The 12,515-nt window shown below is 42.7% G+C and overlaps 1 protein-coding gene across 9 annotated transcripts in view; it reads right to left on the bottom strand.

The window, feature by feature from the left end:
• pnpla7b (patatin-like phospholipase domain containing 7b) overlaps positions 1-12,515 on the bottom strand; it is a 340,731-nt gene that overhangs the window by 173,467 nt on the left and 154,749 nt on the right. For all 9 annotated transcript variants that reach the window (XM_072566409.1, XM_072566407.1, XM_072566410.1 and 6 more), the window contains one exon: positions 9,081-9,194. In XM_072566409.1, coding sequence (XP_072422510.1) covers positions 9,081-9,194 — 114 coding nt within the window. The remainder of the gene's footprint in view (positions 1-9,080; positions 9,195-12,515) is intronic.

Raw genomic sequence — 12,515 nt, 5'->3', positions numbered from 1 at the left:
TTCTGTCACGTGGCACCGGCAACAACCCAGAGATGACGACTCTGTCTGTCCTAGCTTTTAGCTTCCAGCCTAACTCCTTGAGCTCTTGAATGACCTCCCCGCCCCTCTTCCTACCTATGTCGTTGGTGCCAATGTGTACCACGACTTCTGGCTGCACACCCTCCCCCTTAAGGATTCTGAAGACACGGTCCGAGACGTCTCGGACCCTAGCACCCGGGAGGCAACAAACCATCCGAGAGTCTTGCCCATGTCCACAGAACCGCCTGTCCGTCCCTCTAACTAGAGAGTCCCCTATAACTAGCGCTCTCTTCTTCTCCCCCTTTCCCTTCTGAATCTCAGAGCCACAGACCCCTTCACTGCAGCTTACACCTGCAAGGCTGTCCCCCCCAACAGTTTCCAAAGCTGCATACTTATTTTTTAGGGGAACGACTACAGGGGAACCCTGCACTGCCTGTTTCTTTCCCTTCCCACCTCTAACTGTTACCCAGCTACCTCTGTTCTCTGGCGTAACTATGTCCCTGTAGCTTCTATCGATCACCCTCTCAGCCTCTCGAATAATCCTCAGCTCATCCAGTTCCAGTTCCAGTTCCCTAACTCGTTCGGTGAGGATCAGGATCTGACTGCATTTCCTGCACACGAAGTCGGCAGGAATATCGGTGGTCACCCCTACCTCAAACATCCTGCATATGGGCTTTCTCTTTTATTTTTATGCAGTCCCTGACTTCTCTGGGCAGCCATGGTTACCCCATCTTCCCTTTGGAGAAAATGAGGACTGCAGACACTGGAGAGTCAAGAGTCGAAAAGTGTGGCACTGGAAAAACACTGCAGGTCAGGCAGCATCCAAGCAGGAGAGTCAACTTTTCAGGCATAAGCCCTTCATATCCCATCAGTATCACGAGGTCTTAGAAAATCAAGGTGCAAATTTGTCTTAGTTACCCAAATCCTGATTATTAGTGAGTTTTGAGAAGGTTTGTAGCTCAGGTTGAGGTTCTGGATGTAGGTTTGCTTGCTGAGCTGGAAGGTTCCTTTTTAGACGTTTCAGTGCAGTGTGTGGTGGAAATAATAGAACATTATTTCAATGAGCCACCACACCCTGCAGCACAGAGGAAAATTACTTATATAGTGTATTCAAAAAGAACGGGCACCCAATGAACACAGTCCGCTGATTCCTCAGCAACAAACCCCAACAAGCAGACAGAACACATCCAGAGACCCTAGCCACTCTTCCCTACATCAAAGATATCTCAGAAATGACTGCCAGCCTACTCAGACCCCTTGGCATCATGGTAGCCCATAAACTCCCCCAACACACTAAAACAGCAGCTAATGAACTTGAAAAATCCTATACAGACAACAAGCAAAACTAATGTCATTTACAAAATACCTTGTAAGTACTGTAACAAACATTACATTGGACAGACAGAAAACTAACCACCAGAATACGTGAACATCAACTAGCCACAAAAAGAATTGACCCACTCTCACGAGTATGGTTACATACAGGCGAGAAAAGATACCACTTCGACTGGGACAACATACCCATCCCAGGACAAGCCAAACAGAGACACGCACAAGAATTCCTAGAAGCATGGCATTCCAACTCTATCAACAAACACATTGACTTGGATCCCATTTACCACCCCCTGAGAAAAAGAGCAGGAAATGACGTCACCACAGGAAATGACATCATCAACCTATAGAACCCTAAACACAAATAGAAAGTGGGCCATGCCACCAGTGCTCCATCTGGAGGCTCACTGACAATGTTACCTAGTATGGCGACGAAACATCTAAAAACAAACCTTCCAGCTCAGCAAGCAAACAAATATCCAGATACTGACTACTGTTTGGAGGCCTGTAGATAACTCCGATTATGGTTTTCTCACCTTTGCGGTTCAACTCTACCCACACAGATTCTACATCATCTGACCCTACTTTGTTTATTGCTATTGATTTAATGTCATTTTTCACTAACAAGGCAACCCCACCCCCTCTAGGCAAAAGTGAGGACTGCAGATGCTGTAAACCAGAATCAGGATTAGAGTGGTGCTGGAAAAGCACAGCAGGTCAGGCAGCATCTGAGCAGGAAAATCAATGTTTCGGGCAAAAGCCCTTCATCAGGGATGGAGGCCAATTCCTGATGGCCTCCATTCCTGATGAAGGGCTTTTGCCTGAAACGTCGATGTTCCTGCTCCTCAGATGCTGCCTGATCTGCTGTGCTTTTCCAGAACCATTCTAACCCCACCCCCTCGTCTTTTCAATAGGACATATATCTTTGCACGTTTAGCTCCAAGTCCTGATCCCCTTGCAGCCATGTCTCCATGATGCCCACATCATACCTGCCAATTTCAGTTTGTGCCACCAGCTCATTTACCTTCTTTCTTATACTGCTCACATTCAGATACATCTTCAGTCCTGTACTGAACATCCCTCTTCTCATTGTTAATCATTTATCCAGTGTGTTTGAAGTTAGATTCCTAACCTTTTCCAAACACTAGGTCCTACTTTGTGTGCTGGAAATTTAAATAACATGAGTTCTCCTTTCTTTTCTTTTTTTCCACATTGCTCAATGTGGAATCCATCCCTATAGACATTAACCTGCAGTTTTGCTTCCCATTGGTCATTATACTTTTTAGGAGTTTGACTCTTCCCTTCCACTTCCTTGTTTAAAATCCTGTTGACCACCTTTTTGCTAGAATACTGGCCCCAGCTCGGTTCAAGTGGAGACCGTACCAACAGTACAGATCCTTCCTGTTCCAATACTGATGCTCGAGCCCATGAAAAGGAACCCCTCTTTCCCACGCCACACTTTTAGCTATGTGATTACTTCGTTTATTCTTGTGTCCGAATGCCAATTTGCATGTGGCTCAGCAGTAATCCACAGATTATGCCCCCTGAGGACCTGTTCTTTAATTTGGCTCCTAGCTCTTGATAATCCCTGAGGAGGTCCTCTTTCCTAGTCTTGCCTATGTTTTTTGGTTTGACATGGACCACAACAACTTGATCCTCCTCCTCCTCCCTCTTCAATCTCCTTTTAAGCTGGTCAGAGGTGTCCCGCACCCTGGCACCATGCAGGCAACACACCATGTGGGACTCTTGATCCTGCTTACAAAGGATACTATCCATTCCCCCTAATTATAGAATTCCCTACAATTACCAGCTATCAACAAGGGGAAAGACCCTTTCCAAACAGAACTCATTCCAACATCCCCAGACCATTAATGTGCTTCCCATCACATGAACTTAACTTCATCCTCAATAGAGTTTATAGTTCCTTTCCAGAAGAAAAGAAATTGAATTTGGAGTAGGTCACTCAACCCTTCAAGCCTGCACTACAATTCAATATCACGTTTGACATTTCTACATCAACTTCATCTTCCTATGCTTTTCCTCATTTGTCAATTCCCTTAACATCCACAGCATTGAGCTCTGTCTTGTATAAACACCAACAACTGAGCACGCACAGCTCCCTACAACAGACAATCCAAAGATTCACAACCTGTCTTTATTCAAAGACAGGTTTTATTGCAGTCCTAAAGGACTGACGTCTTATTTGAAGGCTGTGACCAAAACTTTAAAGCTCCCCATGATCGATTATTATTCTAATTCTTAGAGGTTCAAGATCAACTCTACTCACCAGTGCCTAGTCTAGTGAGCCTCTGATGCAATTTCTACAAGGTTTCTCCAAGTTCTAAATTGTTGACAAAACATCAGGTGTGGCTTCATCAAGATCCACAATAACTAATGTTAAGATCAGTGCTTTTTTCATTCACTCACACTGACCTGGCAGTATTTATTGTCCATCCCTAATTGGCCAGATGGCAGTTATGTGAATCTGGAGTCACATGTAGACCACAGACCAGGTAAGGATGCTGGATATCCTACTCAGAAGGATATTAATGAACCAGATACCTATGACAATTGACAGACGGTGCACGGTCACCATTAGGCTGGTTTATAACACCAGATTTCTACTGAATTCAAATTTTACTATCTGTCATGGAGATACTCGAACCCATAGCCCTAAACATCTGCCTGAACATTTGCTTTCTTAATTACTTGTTGCATCCGCAAGTTAGCTTTCTGATTCATGTACATGGATAATCACGTTCCCCCAGCTGCCATAGTTTCCAGTCTCTCAGCAATCTTTCAACCCGAACCCCATCTCCAGGGATTTCTTAGTATGCTGCCCAAACCTATTTCCCATCTCAATCTCCAAATAGATTCATAGTGCGAGCTACCCATTCCCTCACTCCCAGTACCATCCTCGGTTGCACAGTGTGCCATGTATTTTCTCACACTCCAACCATGGACGATTCTTCAGATGCACATGTTGTAGCTGCTCTCCAAGCCACTTCCAGTTCTGAAGGGAACAAAGAGCCTCATCTACTGCCACAAAGATGACGGTGATCTCAACTACACACAGAAATTTCTGGAAAACACGTGTCCGTCATTTTCTGAACACTCTTATTTAGCAAAATAACAAAAGAAAATGCTTCAGCTTTCAAGAAAGATGACTCAGGCCACTGTTACCAGGGAAACAAAGCCCCATACTGTGTATGCTGAATGAACGCCTCCAGAAATGTCACAAGCATCATTCAAATAAAACTTTTAACCTTCTTTGGTATGAGTGTCTCAGAGCAGACCTTTAATAACCATGGTAATAACTGAGCAGCCAACCGTATTTGTTGATAAACTAAAATGCACCCAAAGCTGCACTGAGACCTAATTAAAAAATGATAATTAAATGAAGAATTTAATCATCAGTGAACTAAGCAAACTTTAATCCATACTCAAGCGCATGCAATGACAATCAGACCTTGCAATACACAAAATGTCATTTGGATCATCAGTGAACTCAAAGCCCCTTCAGAGTAACTGTTCAGCGTTATAGAAAAGCAAACCACACCAGGAACTGGACAGGATAGGCAGCTGAGCCCCATCTCAAATATGACAGATGAAACATAACTCCGACAACTTGCCTTTTCAAACGTTGATGTGCTTCCTCCAATCAGAGTACGCAGCAGAGATACTCACCAGTTAGCCTAAATATTCGTTCATGTGCTACCCCAGCATCTCCTATCCAATTCAATCTCCACATATCACCTTATCAGAGTCATACAGCACAGAAACGGATCCTTTGGTCCAACAGTCCATGCCAAGCATAATCCCAAACTAAGTTAGTCCTACCTGCCTGGTCCTGACCCATATCCTGCCTAACCACTTCAATTCATGTACTTATCTCAATGCCTTTTAAACGTTGTAATTGTGCCCACATCCACCACTTCTTCAAGAAGTTCATTCCACACACAAACCACCTTCTTTATAAAGAATTAACCCCTCATGTCTTTTTAAATCTCTCTACTCTCACCTTAAAAATGTACCCCTTAGTCTGGAAATTCCCCATCCTCGGGAAAAGACACCTACCATTAACCCGACCTTTATCCTTCATGATTGCATAAACTTCCATTAGGTCATCTATGTATCCCCTACACTCCAGTGAGAAGTGTCCTGGTCTTTCTAGCCTTTTTTTTATAACTCAAACCTTCCATACGTGGCAGCATCCTAGTTAATTTCTCCTGAACCCTCTCCAGCTGGGTCTTTTCCCTCACTATACGACCAACCCCACTAAGAACTCTCCCTCTGACCTCTGACTCTCTCTTCAATGAAAGCTACCGGTAATGACATTACCCATCTCAATTTCTCTACTCCCATCATTCAATCTAACTTGCCTTCTTCTGAACTTGTTACATTCCATTCTGTCAGGTCCGATCACAACACTGACACCAAACCTGCTGACGAAGGTGATGTCAGTTTCTCAAACTTCCTTCTACCTCCCCTTAGACCCTGACCCCGCTACTAAACATCAAGCCATCATATTTAGGACTATCCTTCTTCTCCTTTCTCTATCAGCTTCCGATCTAACTTTCTCTTAAATGTATCCATGTTACTAGTCTCAGCTACTCTTTGTGATGATGAGTTCCACATTCACACAACTGTCTGAGTAGAGAAGCAAGCTCAATTTCTGAAACATTTCCAGCACTGGAGAATTTTAATTTCAGGGTTCCTGCATATGTAAGTTTATTTTACAATCTGGTTAGTGTATGTGATATTTAATGATTATTAGAGTAAAAAAGAATTGACAACATTTGCAGAAACACTCAGTCAAACCAAAATTAAGTAAAGAGAGAGCCTGGAATGCACTTAAGGAGATTTCTTCAGGATTCTAATTCTGAAAGGAGGGAATGGACCGTAATAACTTAGCTTCTTTAAATTACTTCAGTGTGAATTGAGTGAAAAGATTGCAGAATTGTTCTGGCAGGCATATGTTGTCAAGCAGATTCACCTGACTTCCTGAACCAAGTATTTTCTGACCCACTGTATAACCTACCCCACATCGCAGATCCTATCCTACCCGATTCCTGCAATAAATTTGCAGAATTAATGACATGTGGGGCAAACGCCTTTTAGTTTTGCTCTTAACTGCCTTTCTTCGACAACTCTGGACGTTGGCTCTGCTTTCTTCCCACAAATGCTTTCGGGTCAACTGCGTTTCACAAGCAATTTTACTTTTGTTTCAGATCTCCAGCTCTTCATTTTATCACGATGGCAAGATTATGACCTAACCATAGAGGTAAACAGGAAACTGAACAAATTACAGTAGTTATATATGTGTGGGAGTCTGTGCTACTGGCTGTATTGCATCTTAGACCTTGTCAAGGAGCAGAAAAACCAAATTGGAGAAATATTGAAGACCTCGATGACCTGCTTTGAGTCCTCTATTAAAGTAAATTTACGAATTACGTGCTCAACATCAGATCTCAGAAAGAAATAGTTGCAGAAAGGCCAGCAGAAAGAACAAAGTCAGAATGCAAGTTGGAAACACTGTGAAGGACATGACACAAAATCAAAGGAAGCATGTTCAGTAGTGGGAAATAAAATGTTTTCACTGCAGCATGTGTTTAGCTGGAAGAAAGAAAAGCAAGTAGATAACAACAGTCCCTGAGCAGCATCGAGTAATGATTCTGTCAAATTTCACAACACCATACAGGAAGTTGGCACCTTGTCATCCCAAAAGTGACAAATGCTTTGTGACAGCCTGCCGCCAGCAACAGCATGGTGGCTCAGTGGTTAGCACTGCTGCCTCACAACGCCAGGGCCCTGGGTTCGATTCCAGCTTCGGGAAACTGTCTGTGTGGAGTTTGCACATTCTCCCAGTATCTGCGTGGGTTTCCTCTGGACGCTCCGGTTTCCTCCCACAGTCCAAAGATGTGCAGGGTAGGTGGATTGGCCATGCTAAATATAGGTTGAAGGAGGAATGAGTAGGTCTGGCTGGGATGCTCCTCAGAGGGTCAGTGCGCACTCGATGGGCCAAATGATGTCTTATCAGCGCTGTAAGGATTGTATGATTCTATTTGAAGTATTTGCCTGTTACTTTAATGCAAGAAAGCTGACATGAAATCCTTAAATATTAATCCCACGCAGAGAAAACACAATTTCGCAGTACGTAATACAATAAGTGGGTTCCCACATCACATCCTTTGTAAAAAAACACAAGTTCAAAAAAGGTCAAAAGCCCCCTTTGATGTAGAAGTCAATCTTCATGTGCAGCAATGGCTCTTGTTTTTAATTCATTTAGAGTGATTAAGCTTTGGTTTCCAAGATGAAGTTGCACTCAGACTGTTTATAAGACCTTGGTGCTTTGTTAATCGTAGTGTAGCTTGGCTGATTTTGCCACGATACCCATTTTGCCACTAACGCCAAGACTAATTCAAAGGTGCGAAAGTGGGTCTTGCAGATGCTGGAGATTGGAATCAAGATTAGAGTGGTGCTGGAAAAGCACGGCAGGTCAGGCAGCATCCAAAGAGCAGGAAAATCGATGTTTTGGGCAAAAGCCCTTCATCAGGAAGGAATCCGCTCATTCCTGAGGAAGGGCTTATCCCCGAGACATCGACTTCCCTGCTGCTCGACCTGTTGTGCTTTTCCAGCACTACTCTAATCTTAATTCAGAGGTGCGGTCTTGTTACTGTGCTGACAGCATTGGCATTGTGCCACAGCCAAAGCCCCAGGATCAGCTCCCCATTTCTGGCACACACCCATTTGATTAGAGTTTTCTTCCACTTGGCAGTGATACAAGTGCTCATGAAGACCCAGCCCCTCTCTCTCAGTGCTGTGAAAAACTATATCAGCACCACATAAATAATTTCACAATAGTCGCATAAAAGATTCAGTTTTACTGTAAACACAACACAGCGGTGCAAGATTTCAAAGGACAGGCTCACCTGCTCAAGAAATAGAAACAAAGACTGCTGGAAATGCTCTGCTGTCAGCCAGCATTGGAGAAGTTAATTTAAAATGACTTTTCAATAGACCTTTCACGATCCCAGACCTGACCTGTTGAGTAGGTCCAGCATTTTCTGTTTTTGCTTCAGATTTTCCGCACCCACAGGATTTTTGCCGTTCTTGGATTTGAGGGCGGCACAGTGGCTCAGTGGTTAGCACTGCTGTCTCACAGTTCCAGGGTCTCAGGTTTGATTCCAACCTAGGGTGACTGTCTGTGTGGAATTTGCACATTCTCCGTGTCTGCGTGGGTTTCCTCCGGGTGCTCTGGTTTCCTCCCACAATCCAAAGACGTGCAGGTTAGGTGCATTGGCCATGCTAACTTGCCCATAGTGTTCTGGGATATGTGGTTAGGTGCATTAGTCAGGGGTAAAAGTGGAGTAAAATGGCAGGGGAATGGGTCTGGGTAGGTTACTCTTCGGAGGGTCGGTGTGGACTTGTTGGTCTGAATGACCTGTTTCCATATATTGGGATTCAATGATTCTATTTTATGACCCACAGAGTTTGAAAACTCAGCTATAATGAAAAGTCAAAAGCCATAGGTGAAGGACATGTCATGTACCTTCTTAAGGGTCATTCATACGGAAACAGTTTTTTCAACTCTATTCTTGGGGACTGGTGCAAACTGGTTATGTTTCTGCAAACTATGATGTGAAAGAGCACTTAATCAGTTTCTGGACATGAAGAAAGTAACATTCCGACAGGAAATTCTGTTTATTGAAGAGGCATGTTTTCCTTACCTGAGGGTACCTGCGCTTGATGGAGTTCAAAGCTCCCTCAGGAAGTTTGGCTAATTCAGAGTCTCTCACGGCATGAACTGTGGTTGCGGAGGGCTGGCGTGTAAGAGCTTCCACCTGTGTGAGGGCAAGAAAACCATTAAGAATAAATGTTAACCTGGTCATTCAACTTTGGACATTCATCTATGGTAGTATTGGAGTGAAGACGTTAAGTTGTAGTATTATGCCCTAGCACAGTAATATTTGAAAGTCTAATACCCACTCAATTTTCCACATCATTAGGAAACTCTTTCACTGCATTAATTATAAAAGCTGAAAGCTCTGAACAAACAATGTTACTAACACAAGCTAATGGTTACTAAACTGAACTGAATTGAGCCCAGACCCATTTGATAAATGTTTCCTCTTTCTGTTAGGTATAAGGGCCCCAGAATGAAAGGAAATTTCTGCAGTTCCAAATCCATTAGTAGTTGGTACTAGTTAGACTTCCTACTCAGAGGGAGCACAAGGGTGGATCACTTGGGCCCTAAACTCTAGAACCACCTACTCACACTGCCTTCCTCATCTCTACCAAGCTTTTCTCTGAAACAGGTTCCTTGCAGCCGACCTCCTTTACCCAGCGTTTGGCCATCTAACCTGATATCTCTGTTCTGACTCTGTAACACTGAGGAATTGATCAATACATGATTAATGCACATTCCATCACCAAACATGAGTTGTCAATCTTAGCGAAGGTAAGGAACACTCGGGCACCTGAGGAATTTGTTGGCAATGTGGAGTGGCACAGCTGAAACAAGAAAGAAATCTAGATATGTTTTAATTGGTTTGTCCAGAGATGTTATCACATATCACTGGAGCAGGTGGGACTTGAACATGGGCCTCCTGGCTTAGAAAAAGGACACTACCACTGTGCCACAAGATGCTACATGTTTTTCCTAATCAACTTGCACAGACACACTTTTGGCTCAGGTGGGATTTGAACCCAGGCCTTGCGGACCAGACATAGGGACGCTGCCATTGCGCCAGACCCAACAAGATTAATGCCCTAATGGGACACTCCTGTATCTTGTCCTAATGGTCCGTCTACAGGGTTAGGAGTCAGCAATTCAACTTTTCGCTTTTGGTCAAGGAAGTGCCACATAGTTAGGCTGTTATTGAAATAAGTAGCAAAAGATAAAAGGTACAAAGGATTCAGTCTTTCCTATTTCCAAAGATGTGCAGGTCAGGTGAATTGGCCATGCGAAATTGCCCATGCGAAATTGCCCATAGTGTTAGGTGCATTAGTCAGAGGGAGATAGGTCTGGGTGGGTTACTCTTTGGAGGGTTGGTGTGGACTTGTTGGGCTGAAGGGCCTGTTTCCACACTGTAGGTAATCTAATCTAATCATATCTGAAATTTGAATGGATTCTATGGCAATTGAGCCATTGGCATTTACAAAAGGGGAGGGTAAACACTGGAAACTATTCAGAAGGGATTAGCTTTAAAGAGGGTGGCAGAATAGTTGAAATTGTAAAGATAGATTCAAAAGATTCACTTTCTGTTCCTGACAGACGAATAAAGATGGACATACAAAAATGATGAACACAAAACAACAAACAGGTTCATTCACCCTATCAACCACAATATCTTCAGTATTATATCAGATCTCATTAAACATGTAATATTTAATAGTTTAGCCAAAGTAAATCCCTGAAGATTGCTGCATAGTAAAACATTAGGGATTGCTATGCTACTCTAAAGATTTCACAACACTACCTCCTCAAAAGTTGCCTCAAAATTCTTCGGTTCAACTGTGTCCTGTTATATTTCAGAAAGCTCAGGAGATGAACGATAGAACTGGTGCCAATCTCTAAACACCTTTACAGAGCTTTCATCCACATTGTGAACAGAGACCTCGATCCTAACAAGCATGGTTTCACAAGGATGAAGACCAAAATTACTAGAAAAACTCAGCAGATCAGGCAGCTTTGGTGGAGTGAGAAACAAAGTTAAAGTTTTGGGTCAGTAACCTTTCAGAGTTCAGCTAAAAAGACACAGATACTATAACATTAATTCTGTTTCCGGTCATATATAACTTGTCAAGTGTTTCCAACATCTCTTTATATTTAAACACAGTCTGAGGCCTTCATTATTTTTCATCAACCTGTTCAGACATGTTGCAACACACCTCTGTACCAGATGAGACTCGAACCTGGACCTCTTAGCCCAAAGGTAGGAACACTAGTACTGATGGCAAGTCCCTAAATACTGGCACACAATCAATCGTCCCCAGTAAATGACCACCAACTACAATCAATTAAATTACACTGTACACAACCAACACTTTAGCTGTGGCTCTCATACCTCAATGTCAGAAACACTAGCTCATCTGTTCACTGTTCCTGGCAAGTTAGTGGAGATGGTTTTGAAATGCCCTTATGTTCGAGTACAAGAGTTGTAATAGGATTAAGGGTCTTAAATGAAAATGTCAGAAATAAATTTAGATCATTTGCGAGGATGAAGTAGTTTGTTCATACACTGTGATAAACATCTTGAATTATCGATCAGACATAATAGCTGAGATGTAAAGTTTGGAATATTCAGAACAGTGTAAGACCAGGTTGGAGGAGTTAGTATACTGTATAGGTAAGGCTCATAAGGTTGAACAAACTGTCCCCTCATCGTTATTCGTCTTAAATTTGACACTTCATGAACTTCATATCAAAACAGAATCATACATGGGACATGGGCATTTCTGACAAATTGATATCTTCTGCCCATTCCTGGTCATTCAGGAAGATGGTGGTGGGTCACCTTCTTCAATAGGATGAGAACTTAGTCATTGCATATTTTGTTATGGTGACCAGATGCAGTTCTTGAACTAACTGGATCCTCAGACTCTGAAATAGTTCAAACTGTCACAATGATAGTTTCCCATAGTAAATAAATTTCTGACACTGCTGCAGTAATACAGCCTAGGTCACAGATGTCTTTGGACAAATTCATAGTATTATGCTCAATGACATGCTTAAGTGAAGTCAAAGTTTTTACTGTTATCTGCCTGAAGCAATTCTTGGCCCTAGAATCGATAGTATAGTTCAAGTAATTCTAGGCAAAGAGCTATATATATTGCAGGAAAATACCTATCAAATAAATTTGTGAAAAGAAAGGAAAAAGAAGCTAAAGCTAGTACACAACACTCAGTTACCTCTGGCCACACAACAGTTGGTACTGCAGAAGGAATTCCAAAATGACTTTGGACATTCTTTCAAAATACGCAAACTCACAGTTCTGATGTAATTAACTTTCAAGTCCCATTTTAAAGCATGGCACTGGTGTGTAGTTTCAGTGCTATTTGTTAGCACAACTCCTGCTTTGGTCAAATGCTTTAGCAAGCTAAAATAACTCACCCCCCCCCTTGTGTACCACTGATAGTAATCCCCAGAACAAGCTCCTGCC

This window comes from Chiloscyllium punctatum, chromosome 49 (genome assembly GCF_047496795.1).
Source record: "Chiloscyllium punctatum isolate Juve2018m chromosome 49, sChiPun1.3, whole genome shotgun sequence".
Taxonomy (NCBI): Eukaryota; Metazoa; Chordata; class Chondrichthyes; order Orectolobiformes; family Hemiscylliidae; genus Chiloscyllium; species Chiloscyllium punctatum.
This window is presented reverse-complemented; position numbering and strand designations above follow the sequence as displayed.